Source organism: Buteo buteo, chromosome 3, assembly GCF_964188355.1.
Source record: "Buteo buteo chromosome 3, bButBut1.hap1.1, whole genome shotgun sequence".
NCBI classification, from domain to species: domain Eukaryota; kingdom Metazoa; phylum Chordata; class Aves; order Accipitriformes; family Accipitridae; genus Buteo; species Buteo buteo.
This window is the reverse complement of record NC_134173.1, coordinates 60,795,606-60,818,195: the sequence shown is the minus strand read 5'-3', so window position 1 is coordinate 60,818,195 and position 22,590 is coordinate 60,795,606. Positions and strand designations below refer to the sequence as shown.

General features: G+C 36.4%; 1 protein-coding gene across 3 annotated transcripts in view; it reads left to right on the top strand.

Moving 5' to 3' along the window:
- The window catches only part of CSMD3 (CUB and Sushi multiple domains 3), a 749,348-nt gene that overhangs the window by 705,469 nt on the left and 21,289 nt on the right, over nt 1-22,590 (top strand). For all 3 annotated transcript variants that reach the window (XM_075024389.1, XM_075024388.1, XM_075024387.1), the window contains 6 exons: nt 3,048-3,227; nt 7,005-7,178; nt 10,898-11,071; nt 11,329-11,402; nt 20,124-20,235; nt 21,553-21,732. In XM_075024389.1, the coding sequence (XP_074880490.1) occupies nt 3,048-3,227; nt 7,005-7,178; nt 10,898-11,071; nt 11,329-11,402; nt 20,124-20,235; nt 21,553-21,732 (894 nt within the window). The remainder of the gene's footprint in view (nt 1-3,047; nt 3,228-7,004; nt 7,179-10,897; nt 11,072-11,328; nt 11,403-20,123; nt 20,236-21,552; nt 21,733-22,590) is intronic.

Below are 22,590 nucleotides of genomic sequence, written 5' to 3'. Positions count from 1 at the left end.
CATGGGCTTCTCTCTCCATGGGTCCACAGGTCCTGCCAGGAGCCTGGTCCACCGCGGGCTTACCACAGGGTCACAGATTCCTTCAGGCACCCACCTGCTCTGGCATGGGGTCCTCCCCAGGCTGCAGGTGGAGATCTGCTCCACCGTGGACCTCCCTGGGCTGCAGGGGGACAGCCTGCCTCACCATGGTCTTCCCCACGGGCTGCAGGGGAATCTCTGCTCCAGCGCCTGGAGCACCTCCTCCCCCTCCTTCTTCACTGACTTGGGGGTCTCCAGGGTTGTTCCTCTCACATATTCTCATTCCTCTCTCCAGCTGCAGTTTCTTGCTGTGCAGCAGCATTTTTTACCCTTCTTAAATCTGTTATCACAGAGGCACTACCACCATTGCTGATGGCTTGACCTTGGCCAGCAGCAGGTCCATCTTGGAGCAGGCTGACATTGTCTCTGTCAGACATCAGGGAAGCTTCTAGCAGCTTCTCACAGAAGCCACCCCTGTAGCCCCCCCGCTACCAAAACCTTGCCATGCAAACTCAATACAGATGCACTGCTTGAGCAGGGGAGTTGGACAAGATGACCTCCAGAGGTCACTTCCGACCTTACCATTCTGTGATTCTCTGACTGTCTGAATCTGTGAAATTCAGAAAATGCCACTGATCCTGCTAAGTAGCTACTACAGACTTCTCTTAGTTAAAGCTTTATTCCTATGTTTATGACAAAACAGTATCTCAGTAAAATCTAGGTGACCTTCTTACATCTGCTTTTGCTTTCTTTGAAAGTCAAATGCTGTAGTGTAACACAAAAGAGAAAAAGGATCTTTTCCTTACCACTCCTAACCCACCTCTATGAACAGTTCTAATGTTACAACACAGTAATGTGAGGAATGACTCTTTTTCCCTCCTAAGTCTTTTCTTTCATGCAACTCTTTTTCCTATAGTAAGATAAAAACTAGTAAGTACAGAAGGGCAAAAATACATGAAAGAAAATCAGGTCTGGGTTCTGTTTTTTTTTTTTTCTTTGAAATATGGCTTTAAAAGTTAATGATAAGAAGGTAAGAATTTTGAAAAGGTAGAACAATCTAGAGATCTGCTGAAGTCATGGTGGCTCTTGCTATGTAACAGATCGATGTTAAAGTGTCAGTAGCAGGAAAGGGTACAATCATTACAGCAACAGTGGAAGAAGCAAAAAGTTTGTATTGATGAAAAAAAATGAAGAGTGTAAGGAAAGTCAATGAAAAATCTGAGAACACGGTTTTAGTAGGATTTAAATAAACAACAAAAGTAGTTTTCAACAATGTGAAATAAATTGATAGTTTGTGGAGCTCTTTGATCATTTATGTTGTATGATTTGAAATATTCTTCATACAGGGAAATCTAAAGAGATGAAACAAGGATTAGGGAAAAAAAGATAAAGGCATGAACATTATGTCGTAATCGAGTCAAAACAATAGCATACCTGGAAAAATATCAAACATGATTTTAGTTGAATTTGCAACATTAAAGGTAGTAAATGGAATATGTCAAATAAAGAAAGGTAGAACATGTAGAGTATTTGAGTATACTTGTATAACTAAGAGAAACAGTTCTGTCTTTCACAGCTCTATATTTTTTGAAGAATGACAAAGAAAAATCTATGAATTTTTAAGTTCTAAAAAAAAAATTAAAATTACCATGTTACTAGGTAAAATAAAATAGGCTGATCTCCAATTTTCTTTATCACTGCTCTAGCTACCTTTAGACTAACACAGATAACCCTGTGGTATGTTTTATAATCTCTTCTGTATCCATAGACTGTGATTGTGTGGGACTTTTTTTTTATTTTTAAAGATTTGATACATGCAGCTTAATTAGTATCTGCTCACTCAGACTGTAATAAACTGTAGAACAGGCATACTAGATACCTTGGATTCTCACTTCCCCAGTTACTTAGATCAAGGGACCTGGCCAGAATACACTAGAAACATGTCATCATGGGTTTTCTCATTTTGGAAACCAGGATACAGAGAGGGTGCCATTCACATTGGTCATGCTTTGGCATTGAGTTAGAAGTGGCCAGGATGTGCTTTCTGCCCAGGAAACTGCCTCCCACAATTTTCCAGAAGTAATAAAAATGCTGTAGGGGGATTGTCAAGTTTACTATAACATAAACTGTAGAACACATGGGTGCTGTACTTTGTATGAACTACATTTTTTTCCTGGTGTTTGTTTTTTTCCTGAAAACAACAGCTTTTTATCATTGCCACTAGGGTTCTCAAGATTTCTGACTCTGAAAACTGTTCCAGAAGTTGATAGATCTAATTGACCAGATCTGAGAGAAACTTACCTATTTTAACATTATTCTCAGCTTATAATGATATAACTCTTTATTAACTCCTTGTGAATATTTAATCTCAGGAGATTAAATTATCTCGTGACACTAGAAGTCACAAGAGGTTTTACAACCAATCCCACTCACTAAAGTACTGTACGCCTACTTTTGGCATAAGCCATGGCCCATGTTTGGGGGTTGCCTGAACATTCTCATCTGTTTAGGTACATAGTAACCATGTGAGCATTTACAGAGTGGGAGCTTTTTGCAGACATATATCTTAAATTTTCCAGACTCTGTTTTCTTTCAAGATGTACCCATCGAAAAGTAAACTAAACAATAGATATCTGCTTCTTTAATAATGAAACTCTGAACTGATAGGAAAATTTGAGGGTATTAAAGGGTGGTAGTGACATAGGAATTTTTTCTTGCTTTTTTTTTTCTTTTTATAATCTTGAAATTTTACTGATCAAAATTGTACAGTCCATTACTTCTACTGTCGAACACATGTATTGATTTTCTCCAAATATAACTGTTATACAGCTCTACATGTTGTGTTTGGCAGCTAATTCAGATAACATATATGTTTGTCTTCTCTTCTGATGGAGATAAGATTTATGATACTTTTTCCTTCTCCTTTTTTTTCCCAATAAATTCCTAGTTTTGACCTATGTTTTCCCCCCTCACATTTAAATAAATCACATTTAGGTTTTAAAATCTGTTCCTCAACTATTTATTTGCAGTTATCAGTTGTGGAGATCCAGGAGTCCCAGCCAATGGCATGAGATATGGTGATGATTATGTTGTTGGACAAAATGTTACTTATATGTGCCAACCTGGTTATACAATGGAATCAAATAACTCCTTAATTCGCACTTGTACTAGCAATGGCACGTGGAGTGGAGTAATCCCAACATGCAAAGGTACAACATTTATTTTGATTGTCAGCTGTTTCTTCTATGACATTTACATCCAATGTTTATCGTAATGGGTCAGCCAAATATTTCCACAGAAATCAAAACTTACTATGAATACACTGAATTGATTTTTTGGCTGCAGGAATGGTGACTTCATCCTTTGCTTCTTTTCCCTTTTATTTTTCATACCAGCACAGTATGTTGAACCGTTTTTTGTAGCTTCATATAACATTTTATTACTTTGCTGCTAAACTGAATTAGCCAATATGAAATGATGGTTTAGATTTGTGTGTTTGTTTGTTAATGCTAGCATGTCATACCAAAAATGACCTTATATATGTCCCTGCCTTTACAAAAAGACCACTCAAGCATGTGATAGACACCTTTGGGCAAGGTCTGCATATACACAACTGAACTTTGTCAAAGGCAAATTGTTCTGGGTTACTCTATCCATAATACTAAGATTTTTCTCTGATCCCTCCTTCATTAGACGTGCACCTTTGAGCATCACTGTGCTGTATTAACATACTCAGCAAAAAAGACTAAATCCTTCTAGCAAACTTCCTAAGAAACATTTGTCTGCTTCATGTTGTTTTCTCTACTGTGAAAACTGAAAGGTTTAATCTCAAGATCTTCCTTTTCTCTCTTCTACTAATTGCATTCCTGATTTTTCTGTTTATTGGAATTTTTTTAATGCTTTGTTAAAATTTAAACAGCAAAAAACCTGAATGTTACTGGAAGACCACCTTATCTGTGTCATTAGAACAAACTTCTCTAAGAAACATCTCAAACATCTTCTCTCTAGTAATTTTTCTCACTCTTCCTGATACCACAGCTGTAGAGAAGCAGCATTACTGTTTTGGTGTTTTCTTTCTGAGTTCACACTAATTATGTCTGATCTCTATTCTTTTAAAACTTAGTCGGCTAAGTTTGTACTTACTTTGTTCTCATCCATCTTCCTTCTGTTTTGTTTTCAGGAAGTACGGTTACATACCTGCTCAGCACTTCTCATTTTTCCTCCCCTGAATTAATTCATCAAAACAGATCAAATAAATTTCAAATCTCCACCCCATTTGCAATTACATTCCTTGCTGAGTACAATTCTCCCAATATCTTACCAAGTCCAGTTTATTTCTATTCACCTTTGATAATGTCATTTTTTAAAGTTATTTTGCCAATGGATTCTTGAGGATGTCAGACTTCGAGATCCTGTTAACAATTTACTTTTTTTTCCTATTTGTATTGTGCTTTTAGCCAGCCCAAGCTTCAGTTGCAAAACTGATTTTAAGAACAGAAGAACAGCCACCCTGGTCCTATTGACCAAGAGTCTGTCTGTCTCCAGGAGTGGCTGTAAGCAAACAGCTAGAAGATCACAAGACAGAACAAGTATTTATGATATAGTCTCCCAGCCACAAATTCTTAAGGACTACAGGGCACCTAACGGGGAGCTGGAGATCTAACTCTGATTTGATTCAAACAGAACCATACAAAGAAAGTTAGACTGTCAATTTTGGCTTTGAGTTTTTGAGTCTTTCTGGTTTTAGGTCATGCGTATTTATGGCTTGTATAAATACTAAATAATAATCATATGTAGAATCTGTAGTGTTCTCAGAATTTCATTCTACTCCACACAGGTTTGTGTGAGTGCACTAGGTAACTTAATAACCCTTATTTCTTTGACTGTGTAATTAAAAGTCATAGATAATATGCAGTAGTGTGTTTGAAATATATAACAATTAGTTTTACTGTCAGGAGGAAGTGCCAGGGTCCTCTGATACCATTTAGTTAAAATAATTGGAAAATGAACTGGGCAGAAAATGGATGTGTAATTGTGGCCATGCCATTGAAATAGAAGATATAAATAATTCTTTCTCTTTGCCTAGTTGGAAAAGGATGCATGTTCATCTGCAACTAAATATTCAACTATTCAAGCACTGTATTTTCTGCAGCCTTGCATTTGAAATATACTTTCAGCTCTTAAACTGAGAAATGTTGCTGTACATATTTATGGTTAAATCTCTGACCAAAATATTTAGAGAGGCATTCTGCCTTGTTGCTGGCTGTTGTTTTATTTTGCTTTTTTCACCCTGAAATTCTGATATTACACCTATTTTCATGCGCCTTCTTCTGTCTGCTTTCCTAATTTTTTCACTGGAATTTCTTTCTTTATTATTCAGCTCAGAAGTTAAAATGTACAGATCTTTTTAAATGGACTAGTCATGAAACTCTTGGAGAATGTGGACAGACTTTTGCTGCTTGGAGTACTTATTTTGACTTTTATTAAAGCATCATGGAAGTGTGGCAAAAGCTATTATGTCCTTTTCTGGGTTGGTTGCTTGGTGGGGTTTTTTCTACTATGAACCAGAGCAAGAGAAACAAAGTATAAAAAATAGGGCCTTAAAATTTAGATTTGGTTTACTGGTTGGCAAAGGATTATTTGATAATAGTACTACTTTCATCCAGCATTCTCAAACAGCCATGAATGATGCTGCAGAGAACCTTTGTGGTGTAAATAGTTGAGATTCTCTCACTGAAGACTATAATAAGAATAGAGAAATGTTACATGGTGAATGTTCTGCAGATCACATTCAAATACACTGTACTCCTGATCTAGTGCCTCTGACTTCTTTTGAGCCTGCAAGCTGACAGCTGTCTGAACATAAGTGTAAAGGTTATAAGTGCAGCATTTCATTTCCTTCATTCTTGTGACCTGTGTGTGTTCTCTGCTTTATTTTTAGCCACCACCTTTTCTCATTTACCCCAACTGTCTCCACTAAATTAAATCATTCTAGTTTCATTTGCTTTCTTTCTCCTTTGCTAGCACAGTTTCTCCCAACTTTTCTCTTTTTTAGCCCTTTTCTCTATTCTCATTCGTTCTAGTAACTTTGACCTAATTTTCCCCCTTTCTCTTTTTGATTTGGATTTTTTTTCATTTAACTTCTTTTATACCTTTTCCTTCAGCTCTTAATTAGAAATTGCCTATTACTACCGCATTATCCAGTAAATAACACTTTTATGTTCATCACTACAGTTATGTCTTCTTACTTCTGTTGTCCTCCTGTGCTGTTTTTCAGTCCTCTTTCCTACAACTGAGTAGAAGTTGTTTCTGTTTTTTTCCTGGGAGGCCTGGAAATGAGAAGCTATACTGCAATACTTCTTGTTGGCCTTCTTAGAGGTAGCAACACTGACAATTTCAAGAGGTTGCAAATCCTTAAATTTTCTCCCTCTAGCTAGAAGCTAGATGCTTTTTGGTGAGGAGCTATTCATGAAGCAAATACTAACCAAACTGTGGTACTTAGAAACAGGCTTTCAAGTCATATTTTGGAATAATTGTCCTGGAATTTCATCCCTGGGCATTAACATCTAGCAAATGTCTAAGCTGATTAACAGGAAGAAAGTATTTGACTATTACCATGGTAACTAAAGATAATTTTACTCTATGTTGTCTAAACAAATAAAATCATTTTGTAGTATACTACCACACGGATCTTAAATGTTGTACGTTTCATAGTCTCCATACTGATTTTTAGGTAGTCTTACTATTTGGTTTGATGCAGCATCCTGTTTTAAGACACTTCATCAGTCAGCCACTGTCTCCTAAATGGAGGAAAGCAGAAGTACTAACTTCAGGAAATGTGGCAAGAATACAGTGAGGAAGATAGCATGTCCTGACTGTATTGTCCTCTAAAAAAGGTGAAATTAGCACATACGGTTCTTCTAGTAATTGTGTACACCGGGGATATTTACAGCAGCTGGGCCTAATTATTTTGAATATTATTGCAGCTGTTACCTGCCCAACTCCTCCGCAGATCTCTAATGGAAGGTTGGAAGGAACAAACTTGGACTGGGGATTTAGCATTAGCTATGTCTGCTCTCCAGGATATGAACTCTCTTTTCCTGCTGTTTTGACTTGCGTTGGGAATGGAACATGGAGTGGTGAAGTGCCTCAGTGCTTGCGTATGTATTTACTTTATAGTCCCATATTTCTTTATTCAACTATAGTGCTTTTTTCATCTTGAAAGTTTTCACCTTTTTTTTTTTTTTTTTTTGGTCTTTTTTTTCACCTCCAGCAGTGGCTCGGTTCATTTCAAACCTGGGACAAATACAATCCTTCTGTATTTTCCAAAATTGTAATATAATTTGTAGATTGAGGAAGGCATAGGAATATCTGTAAACCCTTTGTGAGCATATAGGAAACCTTAAACAAACACAAAAAAATATTACAGGCAATGCATACCAAATGATCCAAGGCAAAACAAGATTAAGAGGTGCTGTCTTGTTTTCAGATCCAGCTACATATAGAATAGGGGAGGTTTCATTACAATCTCTTTTATTTGCTCATTACTCATCCTAAACTTTCTCTGATGCCACAAAATGTTTTTTATGTCGGTAGTGTTAACTAGGCCCCAGGGTGATTCTTTGACAATTGTCTATTCCCCCCCTCACTAAATTAAGTTATATGTTTTATGCAGTAAATTTTGTTAACCTGAAAGTTAAAACATTGATGGATTTTTATATGGCTACAAATGTCATTACAATAGCAAATGTGGCTTTTTCTTTAGGTTGGTGTCATTCAACTCATTATTTAAAAAATCTTTTAAAAATGTGATTGTGATGCTTCTGAGAGATATTCAGCGGATTGCACTGAAGAATGAGGTTCTGTAGTTATTTGCACAATAGCTATACCACTGAAACTCTGTAGCGGTCTTGAGCAGGGAGTCTATCTGGAAGAGGATAATTTCATCTTCGTGGCTTTACAGTTTCTGGAGTTTAATTCAAGCTTGCCAAGTAGCTGAGCTTACCAGGTGGCTTGCTAAATGTTGCAAAATGCAGTTCTCTATTCTTTGACTATTTTTTGCATTCTTCATCTCTCCCTTTCAAAAATATTCTCTGTTTTGGCTATATTCTACTACTACGAAAACTTATCATATAGATGATCTTTTCTTTTCCTTTTTTTTCTAATGATATTCTCATATCATCAACAGTAGCTGCTTAGTGCTGCTGAAACAGTATGTGCCAGAGCTGGCACATGGTGAAAGGCATTGTTTCTGGAACAAGAAATCTCCACCATTTGTTAAGTTCTCTAGATGCAGCTCTTCTAAAGTCCACTATATTATGACCATTAAAGATCATGAAAAATTATTTTCATCATTTGTTCTTGATTGAAATATTGTGTCTTTACATTCATTTTTGGATACCACAAGTTATTTGTCATCTTTGAGGTTAGAATACTCAATACTGCAGTAAGGTCTGAAAAAGGGGCTCCACCTTTAAGCTTTTTAATAGATATAGTTAGCACAGAATGCAGCTGCCTGGGAATTAAAGGCTGTTTCATGCAGAGATTACATTAACTGAATGTTGTTGACGTGCAATGGTTACCCATTGGCTTGCAAGAGAAATCAGTTGGCAGCCAGTGCTTGTCAAAGAGCTTAAACTAGCTGCCATCTGGCAGAAATGAGAGGGAGCTGGTGAAAGTCATTCTCAATGAGCAATCTTTAAGCAGTTCTTGACATCGGAAATTTAGTTCCCAGCTTGGTTCCATAGAGCCTGTAGCTGAAGATATGCAAGGTATAGTTATAATGTGGAATAATTATTCAGAATGGACTATGATCATGTCTTTGGTTGAGTATTTGTCATCTATGACCTGGTAAATTTGTCTGCTTAATTATTCATATAGTAATTTGAGTAAAGGACTGCTGTTTTTATAAGCTTGGCAATAGATGGCAAAAAAATTACAGGCCTATGCCTGACAATTCCTAACCACAGATCTAACTTGCTGTTAATCAATTAAATGTCTTTGAAGAATGAGGCTAGCCTCACACCCACAGTGCCAGAGCTCCATGGCCCTGTCTCTATTAGAGGCTTTCAGAGTCCTCAGGAAAAGATTTCCACTGGGAGTACTCACAGATCTTCCAGGTTGTTGCAACTTTAGTTTGTTGTGTTGTCCCCTGTTCCAATACCAGAGGAAAACTGCCATGTTTTACCATGGTGCCTGGTTTCCATGGTTACCTATATAGAAGGCAGATGTTCAGTAGCTAGTCAATGATTGGGTGAAGTTGACTGGCAACTGTGGCGGAGTTTACTTAGATTTACAAAATATTAATAAACTTACCAAAAAAACATTTTTTATTCTGAGGATTTTTTTTCCCTGGGAGTCGTTGCTACTTTGTTGGTACAAAGAACTGTTTAGGAGACAATTTCAAGCCTCTCTGTTAAAAATCTGTAAGTGTTTCATGCATTTTCAAATTAAGACTTCCACAGAATTTTCTGATGAAAACATAAATTACAACCATGATCTGTCAATCACGCAATGAGGTTCACTGTGTGGCACTAGCCCCAGTTCATAGATCAGGATTTTACAGGATTTGGCCTATAATTCTACAGACAGTCCCATTACACTTAAAGCCATGAAATTGTATACATTTCTGGTATGTTATAGATTAAGTCCTTTTTCTTCAATGTGGGTGTGCATGGATTTCCCATACAGTCAGTGTCTGCAGTAAGAGGTAGAGGGCATGAGCATTTCGCAGGAGCATTTCATGTGAGCACATCCTTTGGAAAGCTTAAGGCATAGATGACAAAGAGATATTAGAAGTGTATTCTGAAGGTGGTTGTTTAAAAGATGTAATTTTAATTTGAATTTTGTTTATAGAAGAGAAAGATGGAGCAGGAAATGCCACTGTCTGTACATCATGTGTTTTTAGAAATATGTCATTGCACACATCCGGGTTAGTGTTTTATTTTTTTGTGTGTATTACAGCATTTTCTGATTGATGTGAAATTACACTCTACAATTTGGAATTCATGGTGCATCAGGGAATAATATAGTCTGACGGCACAGAGTTTACCGTTACCGATTGCATTTTCTGAATCAATTATTCAAAATCCAGCTTCTGACAATAATCAGTACTTTATACTGCAGAAGGCAGCCAGTAAATTTGCCAGCAGTTCATTTACTTAGTTATGCTGTGCTACAGACATAAAGAATCTTTAGGTGATAGGTATAAAGTAAAAAGATCAATTTAAGAATATGTTCTTATCAGTCAAATATATCCCCCCAATAACAGTTTATTAGTGTTTGACTTTTAGATTGCTGCTGAAATTTCTTTACTATGTGGGGGGTTATTTTGTTAGCTGTACTAACTTTCAAGTGTTGTACTTCCCTATATACCAAATCTTGTCTTTCAGTGAAGGATGAGGAAGTAAGAATTTATGATTCCTAAAATCTGTCTGATAAATCCTTTACTCATACAAAAATGTTGAGCACTGGGTAGTTGGCAGAAAGCAGGAGAGGACGGGAGATTGACATGAAGGTTTGGTACACTCTCTGATTGCTCTCTATCGGAAGATTTGCAGATTGATGTGGTTTGGGGCGGAGGTGAATTGTGGATATTTGAGCCTTCATAAACTAAGTTGTGTAACCTTGAATGTCAGCTTCAAGCTACTGACCAAGCCCACTATGTAGGCATTTTGAACAGCTAGCAAAACTACTGCAAACTGAAGCAGACTAAAGATTGGCTATCTAGTCTCTCTCTGAATTCCTATTAAATGTTTATTTATTTGACCTGTGTTTAATAAAATAAATACAAAATTTGCTTGACTGACTTCAGGTAAGTGTTATTTTTGTGTATTTTAATAAATGACACATTCCATTTCTATCATGTCTTTTCTCACAGCAAAGTTTTGTGGTGACCCTGGAGTACCTGCTCAAGGGAAGAGAGAAGGCAAAAGCTTCATCTATCAGTCAGAAGTGTCTTTCAGCTGCAATCCTCCTTTTATTTTGGTTGGCTCCAGCACCAGGATTTGCCAAGCAGATGGCACATGGAGTGGTTCTTCCCCTCGATGTATAGGTAAGGTTACACCCATATTGAAATTTCTTGAAATTCTTATTATTCCTTTTCCTGCTAAATCAATTTAGGAGTTTTCAGCTATTTTGAATTATCCTGGTGTTATTCTATACTCTCCAAGAATCAAGTCACTATTTTTGTTTCTCTCATTGGCTTATTGCATGTTGTTGAACAAGCTTAATTTTGTGATACATTCATGTATTTCATTAAAATACTGTAATTTGTTTTTTCTTTAATTTATTGTAATTTTTTTTTATAAGAACCTACTCGCACAGCATGTGAAAATCCAGGAGTCCCAAGGCATGGGTCACAGAACAACACATTTGGCTATCAGGTAGAGTATACTATTTTTTATTAACTTGCATATTAAATTATTTTTATACTACCTCAGAGTCTAGAAACTTCTAATTAGAGGTCCAGAAATTGCTCATGCCGTGTAAGAGCTGGTTGCTGGAGTGTTGCTGTGTTTCCTTATTTCTAGCTGTTGGGTTACACTGATCTTCTGTCCCTGTTAGCAATGTGCTACATGAAACCCTGGTGATCAAATTTTGCTTGGTTTCACCTTGAAGGAATTCAGTATCTTCCCACCAATAGATAAGTGCTCCCTACTGTTTATCAAGTAGGCTTTTTCTCCTTAAAAGTGTGTATACTGTGTGCCAAACTGCTAGTGTAGACAAACTCTAAAAAACAGTGGATTTTTTTTTTTTCCCCTGAGAGCAATTCTGTTACATTTGGAAATTATGTGACCACAAATGAATCACAGAGTCATGGAGGCTGACAGGTGCCTGTGAGAGCTTCTAGTGCAATGCCCCTTCTCAAAGCAGGGTCAGCTAGAGCAGATTGATCAAGGCTGTGTCCAGGTGGTTTTGACCAGTGTCCAGGTTTTTGCCTCTCTGGGCAACCTGTTCCAAGTTAATCAGCCTTACAGTAAAAATGCTTTTTCTTATTTTTAAAGAGAATTTCCTATGTTTCAATTTGTGCCTATTTCCTCCTGTCCTGTCACTGGGCACCACTGAAAAAAAGTCTGTCTCTGTTGCCTTTCTTGCCTCCAGTAAATTTTAATACACACTGATAAGATTACCCTTGAGCCATTTCTTTTGCAGGCTAGACAATCCCAGCTCTTTCAGCCACTCCTTGTATTCCAGATGCTCCAGTCCCTTAATTAGCTTTGTGGCCCATGACTAGACGCAATGCAGTATGTCCCTGTCTCTCTTGCACTGAGGAGACCAGCACTGGACCCAGCACACACTTGGGTGTCACCAGTGCTGAGCAGAGGGGAAGAATCACCTCCCTGGCAATGCTCTGCCTGATGCAGTCCAGCAGGCTGTTGGCAGCCTTTTCTACAAGGGTGTGTTGTGGCAAATGGTGTTTGCATATGCTTCTGTTGGAAAAAGAATGGTGAAATTGAAAACGCTTCTGAATTTCTAATTTTCTGAGTCACACAAAACAATGACGTCAGTGAGACATTTTCATGGGTGAACGGTGTACAGATGCAAAAATGTGCTGTATAATTTGCTAGGAATCTGATAAGGCAGCTGCAAACAAGCTAAGAGAGAGTTTAAACTATCCTGCTACCTCTGTGTTTGGTGTCAGGGCTGAAAGCTCCAGACATGTGAAAAGGACTAGGCAGAAGGTAGCAGCTCCCAGGTTGTATGTGGTGCCTGTCTAGTAGCAGGAGTTAAATAAAAACTGCAGATTGCCAGAAATGCAAGAAAAGGCTGACTGAGATTTTAACAGATTTACAACATTAAATTAGTTTTTAAAAGCAAAGCTAAAGACTTTTCAAAGTTTCATGGCCAAAAATTTCTTTGGTTAGTCGATTTGGTGGCCTTTACGCAGTACTCCTCCTGCTTGGTGATTGTTTCAGCAATCTTTGGGATTTCAGATTGTGCTAGATCACAATCATATGTGAGTGGTAATATAATTGTCTCAGTTTTCTCCAGGGAATAGAGTCCTGTTTCGTGCCAAGATAGAATATGCAGGGGCAGTCCTTGGACTAACTTCCTTTGGGTATAATACAATATTATGCTAGAGGGCAACTCTTTATTCAAGTGTGTAAGAAATGAATCATTGCAATGACCATTTTCTACAATTTTATTGTCACAGTTTCTCTGGCATATTAATGAGATTTCTATGACTGAAGAAGCTAATGCAGACTTTCTCATTTGTGGTGTAGTTGTAGTTGTGAATGAAAGCATCACTCACAGCTGGTGTGGAACTGTCAAAATACCAGGCAAAATGTCAACTGATAAACTTCTAAAAGAAATGTAGTTGCTGGCAGAATTTATAGTTGTAAGGTTAGTGCCTAGCAGATTTAAACTGGATGAGCTATAGTCTTCCTACCTAGCCAGCAGCTTATCCTCATGCTCATGTAGTGAATTTGGTTTTGTATAGTAACTAAATGTCTGCATGCAATTTCTGGTTACTCTAAATATGATTGCTTAGTTAATACAGAACAGGGTAGGAGTATCATTTGTGCAGATGAAACTGAGTTTAGCTCTTTATTGGTTGGATACAACAGTGAAAATGATCCGTTCTAGACAAGTTGCTGTCTGTAGAACCTGGAAAAAATATTACATTACTATATATTCAATAATATTATGACTCATTTAAACTGTAAATGCATTATAAATTAATTTATATTATGCTATAATTAACTTCTGGTATGAATGGAATAATAATGACTTTTGCTTCCATCCATAGCAGAAAGGTAAAGAATAATTCTAAATTCTACCAAAATACTGAACATGAAATGGCTTTGATTTTCTTTTGTCTGATAGATCTATTGTCTACTGTTTTAAAAAATAGACCAAAAGAGCTTATGCAAAATTAAGCAAAATGTTTTGTAGTTGGCAAATTCCTAATAAGGAGTTGTTACTGTTGAATATTTAAGATGGTTTTCTGACTCTAACACAGGGTGGGGTTTTTTTCCTCATTTGGGGATTTGGTGGTTTTTTTGTTGGTTTTTTTTTTTGTTCTTTTTTTTTTTTTTTTTGTGATTTGGTTTTGGTTTAGTTTTTTTTAACTATCTTAAAAAGGGTCACTTCAGTGACTTAATTGTTAAGTCTTAAATTTATGTCTCTGTCTCATAAAAAAAATCACGCTGTAGCCTGACAGTAGAATTCTAGTCTTCATATGTGGAGTCCTGTTTTAAGTGCTTTCCAGTAAATGAGAATACCTCCTCTTTTACCTGCCTGTATCACTGACTGTCACTTGCTTTTCATAATACTAATGTCAAGTCATGAACTTCCACAGCTGTTCTGTTGTTCTTGTTGTTTCCCCTACTCCTGTTTATCTGTTTTCCTATCTCATTGATTGCATTGAAAGTTCAGTCATATACAACATAATTCCAGGCTTGACTGAAAGGTGTATCAAAACCTGACCTCCTGGAACCTACACTAACAAAAGCATAAATATCACCACCTTCCATTTGAATGGTGTTTCAACTGTTAAATAGGAGCTTTGTAATAAAGAGGTAACAGAATTTTGTATGGATTTTATTGTTCAGTATTGAATTCATCAGGCAGAAGCATATCAGGTTCTTGTATGTTCAAATAACATCAAAATACCAGTTTAGTGCTACTTGGATATTAGGCACAGCATGTAAATGAGTAGCATCACCTGCTTTAATTGTTATAAATATGTACTTCTAGGATGTTTACCTTTCATCTGAGTATTTTTGATTTGACAGATCTACCTTAACAGTGTGTTACAATGAAGACAAAATGTCTTTAGAGCTTAGTGAATACTGACTTCATCTGTAATCTGTAAAATAAATTGCTTCTTGGAAAGAAACTGTGGTTTTGAAATATTTCTTCAAATATATTGCTAGTAACATAGAAAATTGCTTATAGCACTTTCACCATAAGCTGTTGTAACACAAGATACTACTGAAGAACGAGTTTAGAACTGTTTAGACCAATCAGTCATATATATAAGATTTATTACTTCTCATACTTTTTCAACATATGCTTTTCTAGAAATTCAGCTGTTTTACCCTACATTAAAGCCTGAAGGGAGCCAAAGGGCAGTCTGAATTTAGAAAGGAAAACAGCCACATTACAGTAGTGGTAGCCCTCTGCTAGCTTTTGGGTTCTATTTTATGATCTGCTGTATGAAACTTCATCTGCAGATGTGGAGCAACCTTGCAAATAACCTCCTTTGAATGTAATGCTTATAAAAACTTTAGTATTGATTAGATTGTAGGGTGAAATTCCAAGAGAAGTGCTGTACTACCATAGTATAGCTGTGTCCATTAGCGCAGTTGGCATCATCACTGCATCAATGAAAATGTAATTTAAGCCTTATCAGACACCACATAATTTTCCTGGTTCCTTCTGCTTCTTACGATCCTGAGGTCTGTGGCTTCAGCCTGGTGTCAGTGGGTGATGTTAGTGTCAGAATCTGGAGTGCTTCAATGGCAGGAATGTGATTTTGACTTCTTTTTTCCTTCTTTTTATTTTTTTGGTCTCTGTCATTCTTGATTCAGCTGGGGTTATTTATAATTTTTCTAACACACTTTTACACCATTCACACTGTAGCTCCACATTATATTTCAATCTCCTCTATAAGATGCACTTCACCTACATTAGGTACTTTTACTTTTTTACCCCTGAAACCTGATTCTGTCCAGGTCTGCATTTCTTTAAGTGACCATGAACCAAGTGGTTCACAACAATGGGGTTTCAAATGCCAAGCCTGTGTCACATCTCTTATCATACCCATACCTGTAGTCTTCCTCACAGTATCCTGTGTCTCCATTTCTCACAGCCTTTGCTAACATTTCAGTGCCAGGCCTGTATTTCTCTATACCATGTCACATTAGTGGTAAATAGCTCATTCTGCACATAATAGCTTCTTGTTACTAATACAGATATGAAGCTGTGGTTGTACCATACAAAGACAAAGGAAGGCATAAAAATTTGTCATAGCCACCTGATCACAAGACAATTTGATGTTACAGCTAAACCAAGGTTAAAAAAACACAAACCCAAAACTCCAGGCAGTTCAAGACACTTTCAAAGGAAGCCTGGCAAGCTTTTGCCCAGAGGTCTTGCAAACTCAGTATCCTATTACTAGTAGTGGCAATACTGTATTACTGGGCTACCAAACTACAGATATAACAAAGATTTAATGTGTTTTCATTCACTTAAAATATTATGCTAAAAGTTAGTGAAGAGAAATAACTGACATTCCCTTAGCCTCTCAATCCTTTGGCATGAATTGCTGGGGATGGAGAAGCTTGTTAGAGTATCTTCATGTTCTTTGGTAAACTGAAGTCTAAGAAAAATACTGATTGTAGTGTAACTCATGAAAGTTAGAAATATCTTCTCTTCTTAGAAGGAATATAAGAAATAATAAAGATAATTTATTAATAATATTAATATTTTGGTGAAAAAATATGTCTGGAGTACTATCATATTCTTTATAAATGGATGCAGGTTGTTATTTATGCATTTTCTTCTCAGATTTCTATTTCTCCTGTTAGAGAATAGCAGATATATGGTCTTCGGTTCTTAGCAAAAGGAAAAGTTAGTAATGTTAATTTTGGGAATATCCAAACCATAACTGACACTATGGAAAAGCAGCTATGGAACTGAGATGATCAAGCAGTATACAAGGAAATCTTTTTTTTTTTTTCAGTACTGGATGCAAATACTGTTGCACATAGAACAGTTCTTATGTAAAAACAGAGAGTACAGTGAATAAAGATATTGCAGCTGTTTCGTCAGCTCTCCCCACTAGTGCTTCTAGCCAAGCTGTATAACAAAAGTTCGAACAAATCAGAACATCTCTACAGGGGATTTTTTAAGACTGTAGAAGGCTGTAGTGTAGCGCCACCTCGTGCCTTTGGAATAACAATAGTGCAAAATAGACTTCCCAAAAAGTAATTTTTAAATTACTTTTAAAAATTATTATTATTTTAAATAATTACATATTTCTTGTAAGATTTTTTATAGGAGCAGGGAGCCTCATTCCTGTATTTATTTTTTCATTATCTTGAATAACATGGCAGCACTTCTAAAAACATCTTCATCATTTGGGCAACTGTTGTATTTTTGATGCTACTTTTGGGGCTTACTTATGTATAGGTTGTGTTTCCCTAACAAGGATAATACAGGTGATATCCATTTTTTTGGACGAAATAAGGAAAACAGTTTCACTACTAGTTACTGTTTTGGATAGAAAAGTTGGTGTTGCAACAACTGGTTGCAATATCAACTGTGGTGTTGTTTGAGTTTTGTTTGTTTGCGGCAGTGTTTTGGTTTTTTTGGTTGGTTTTTTTTTTTCTAAATTGTGGAATGCTAGCAACTCAGCCTTTCCACTTACTAGGCAACTTGAGCCATTTCCTTATCTCACTGATATATTTCTAGTATTTCTAGTACTAAAAAATTGGTTTGATGTTTAGGCAACCAAGTTTCAGTGAAGCTGTAAGGTAGGCGGAGCTACAGTGAAGATGGGCAGACAGTGCAAAAAAATGTCTATGCATTTCTTGGTTCTGCTCTTCAGGTGAACATTTTTCCTTCAATATATCTGTCCAGCAGAAGACGCAGTTCATAAAGAATTAATCCAAAGTCATGAATAGGTGGCTAAAGAAGAGAAAGAAGTTACAGAAAACTGAAGAAACACACCTCCTTCCTTTTTTCACTGTTACCCATTGAGTCCTGTAGATCTAAAGACTTTATGGACACAATTCTCCAGCCCTTTCAACTCACAAAGTATGAACTTTCTGTTCAGGCCATTCTTGATGAGTAAAATTACAATATACTGAATTTTACTGAATATACTGAGTTCATTTTTTTGATCTATTGACTTTTTTATTCCTCTAAAAAGATTCTATACAATGACAAATTTATTTTAGGTAACATCCTATAAAAAATAAGTGAAAATTTCAAGATTGCAGTTATTTATTCAGTATTGCCCATATTTAAGTGGTGTTGAGCTAATATATGAAAGATAATCACATTGTGAGAACTGTCAAACTCTGAAAAGAAGATACTTTTTTTTTAAAAAAAGAGAGTGTAGCACTTTAAATGTTAATTGAAAAAAGTGAGGTAGTGTCACTAAGCAGTTAAAGCCATGCAGTAGCTACTTCTGGACTTGTTATTGACTACTGGAGTTTGAATTTCTAACTTAGTTAGTTACAGTTTAGAATTAGATATCTAAGTAGCAAATTGGCCTCTTTAACTCATTGAATTCCATGATGTCCAGCTACTCCGTATCACAAAACAATTATATTTTTTCTTAAATACTTTGTATTCAGGAAGGTCATAGAGTCAACTTTGAAAGAATAAAGGGGACAGAAAATTAAGTTACTATTCAGATTATATTAAGAAATTACAGTTAACAGTTAAGCTGAGGTTTGGTTTTGGATGGGGTTTTTTTGATGTGAGGAAGGGTGAAAGAATCTTGGTTTTAAAGGCAGTGTTGATGTATTGTCTTCCATGATAGCTAAAGATTAAATAGGGCAGGTGTTCTTTCCATAGCTGTGAATAGAGATTGCTTCGATAGAGGCAGATTACTGAAATGAACAAATCTTTCATAAGACTAGTACTTGTTGCAAAGTAATATATTGGTGGTGGTTGTTTTAACTAAGCTCTTTACCATGTAAAAAAGTACTTCTATTTCTATTTGGTGCAACATCTAAAACTTTTAGTGTTTTCCCACTTTGCCTTTAATCATGAAAGTGATTTAGTGTATTTTCTTCAAAATCTTTTAAAAGTAATTACATAGTCCAGTGAGCACAGTAAAGAGGAAAAAAAAAGGAGATGAATTTTAAATCACATACTGTGTTGATGAGCTACTATCTGTAGTTCATGGGTTATTATTAAATTTCATTCTGATGAGAAGCTTAAGCTGAAATGGAATAGTACTATAAAGTTCCAAATGACTACTTGTAGCAGTCAAATGCTGTTTCCCAAGACTAAAGTATTGTGAAAGAGCCCACATTTTACCTTTGAGCATCAATTTGAATCGTGTTATACATTTAAATAAAATAATGAAAAAAAAAACAACAAAGCAGAACCATAAATATGCTGTCACATACAATTCGAAGTTTTCAACTTCTTGTTTAAACATGAGTTGATAAATACATTAATAAAGGTCACTGCAGAAAAGTAGATGTGATCTATGTACCTTAATATTTGAGATAACCACTCACAGCATGTAATAAACTACTTTCTGAATGATATGCTTGTAATCTAATTTCCCTGCTTTTGGTGGAAACTGAGAATTATTTGCATTTTCATCAATGTCACCATGACTGGACATGCTGAACAAGTTATTACATATTCCATGTTAAGTTTGTGCAGAAACTGTTATTGACTAAAGAATTATATTTTCCTTTTTATGCAACACATACCCATAGTAGGAATAATAATTAAAAACTAATCTCAGATGAATTGCTATTATAAATTGTAATTCACTTGCATTTCAGCTTCTATTATCTGTGTATTATACAGAACGTTTCTTTTTTACCTCTTCTCATCAAAAAACAAAATTAAAATTTTATAGGAACATAATAGTTTCTGAAGCATGAGAGTGTTGTTGACCAGGCCTTGTGTGTTCTAATGAAATATTTCTCATTATAATTTGTGAATTCATCCAGCATTCCAGAAAGGCGGGTCTAGTTCAGCAAAGGTCCAGCAAAATCTATTACCCATTTCAGCTCTGTGACTTCCGTGGTTTGCTGCAAGATTGCCTAATGGGCTCCTCCTTGGACCAGACCTAGGAAGCCACAGTAAGCCTGGTTTCCAAACTCACAGTGTCTCAACCGTTCTGGGCCCAAAGCAACACACTAGAGAGACCACAGAAGATGAGGTTGCGATTCTCTTCCATGGAGGATTTCAGTTTGGGTGGAGAGTAATTTTAATGAGAATGAAGCAAATTTTTATTTCATATCAAAATGCTCTGTGAAATTAATTTACTTTCTACAGGAAGAGCATCACAATTTATCGAACCTGTATTATGTGAAGGAGTTTGCTATCAAAATTGGACACCCCCCCAACTGATATTTCCTCATAACAATATTATTGTGTTTTCTACTTTTCAACAGGTGGGAAATATTGTTCAATTTCAGTGTAAAAAAGGACACCTTCTCCATGGCTCAACAACACGAACTTGCCTTCCTGATCTTACATGGAGTGGAATCCAGCCAGAATGTATACGTAAGTAAATGATACATTTTTGATCTAGCAATTTTCTTTATCTAGGCTATTTACAGTAACATTGTTATAAAGTTAATTTATATAGTTTTATTAACTTAATACAAGTTTGCATTACTAGCTTACAGCAGCTAGAAGTGTGATTTTGTGAGTGATTTTTTCTAGAATAGCTTATAGAATTAAATAAAAAAAGCAACACAAAATAATGAGAATAACAGACAGGTCTTCATTCAGAGAGATGCTGAAAATAGCCAGTTTCTATCTAAAAGGATGCAACCCTCCCCTTGAAGAGAGGAGGTGGTGAGAACAGGATGTGTAGGAAAGCCCTGCACAACCCTAACTTGTACTGGAGCAGATAGTTACAATCAGTTCTAGTAAAGAATTTACGCTGTTTCCCAACTAAGGAGTCAGGGTATTTTAAGAAGGGGGAAAAAAAGGTTTGTAACTGGAAATTTTTTAATCTGAAATGGAGAGAATCTTAATTGGGTACAGGAAGTAATATTTAATTTCTTAGATCTTTTTCACTTCGGTAAATAATGCTAATTTACTGAAGGTATAACATCATGGTTAATCTTCCTAGTTTTTCAGCTAGGCAGCTGTATTTTTCTGGAAATAGTCTCACCTTATAAGGTCTGACCTTATAGAATCACTTCAGTGTATGAAGAGCATATCCACAGAAGAAAACAGCATTAGTGTTTCAGGTGGTGCTAGTGTTCTCCCTAAGCAAACAGCAGATCAGTAGCTTGGTGTGTTGAAAAGTGAGCTCTGCTTTTGGAGGTATGCTGTTTTTGAGATAACACTAAACTCTCAGATTCTGGTGGTTGCTAAAGATACAAGACACTTTGCATGTGATTAGGAATGGTAATTATTTTTTCTGCCTGATATTTAAAGCTTGCCTCACCTACAGTTTCTCCTTGACCTTTCATAGTGTTTTCCAAATGACCCATTTATTTATTGTTATTCAATGCTACACAGATATCGTAAGTCATGTAAGTCACAAGCATGATTGCTTTAAACTGTGGTAAGATGTGTGCTGTTTATGTTCGCATATGCAGACAATTAATTTTGGTTGTGCAAGTGCATTTAAGTTGGTTCTTGGTCCCTTGAAATTGAAAGGCCCACTTTAAGAGTGTATTCACAGGCTTGGGACAGTAACTTATAGACTATGTAGTAATTTTTAATGTGAATTAAAAATATATTAATATGTTACTTTTAATGATGCTTTTTTCTTTGTTAATTACCTGTCAGAATGGGTATAGATTATTTTTTTTAAATATTTGCACCATTTTGACTGAAGGATATTTTATCTTTTCTTTGTAGCTCACAGCTGTAAACAACCAGAAACACCAACTCATGCTAATGTTGCAGGAATGGATCTTCCCTCACTTGGTTATACACTGATTTACACTTGTCAGCCAGGCTTTTTCCTGGCAGGAGGATCAGAGCATAGAGCCTGTAGGTCTGATGGCACATGGACTGGGAAGGTTCCAGTTTGTGAAGGTAAGCTCTTCTGTTTCCTGCTGCATCTCTTTTCTATCATATTTCAGTGATTTTCTTTACTTACAGTCTAATAAGATAAGGTAGAATGGCAAGGAGAACTAGGAGGGAGAACATCTAAGAGGATAACTCTAATCCTTTGCCAGTTGTGTTTAACGGGACATATGGTTTCATGTACTTGTCTTTCATTTGCATGGTCAGAGGTGTCAATTCCAGATATAATTCTGGAGGCCAAATACTTGGGTAACACCTGCTTTTAGAATTCTGAGTGAGTCAGGTGTGGACTACAGTCTCATAAGCTCAGTGGAGTAAGAATTTTGATGTTTTTGCACATACCTGCTTAACTTAGATAAGGATAATTTTATTTACAGAGATTGTGTCAGCTGCGAGAGAGCTATGACACTTGCAATACTGTTATGATATAGTTGCCATCACGAAAGCATGGTGGGATGACTCGGACAACTGGAGTGCTGCAATGGATGGCTATAAGCTCTTCAGAAGGGATAGGCAAGGAAGGAGAGACGGTGGGGTAGCCCTGTATGTTAGGGAGTGTTTTGACTGTCTAGAGGTTGATGATAGTGATGATAGGTTTGAGTGTTTCTCGGTAAGAATCAGGGGGAAAAACAGCAAAGCAGATATCATGGTGGGAGCCTGTTATAGACCACCAATTAGGATGAAGACACAGATGAAATATTCTATAAGCAGCTGGGAGAAGCCTCACAATCACTAGCTCTTGTTCTCATGGGGACCTTCAGCTTACCAGATGTCTGCTGGAAACATGAAAAAGCAGAGAGGAACAGTCCAGGAGGTTCCTGGAGTGTGTGGAAGATAACTTCCTGACACAGCTGGTGAGTCAGCCAA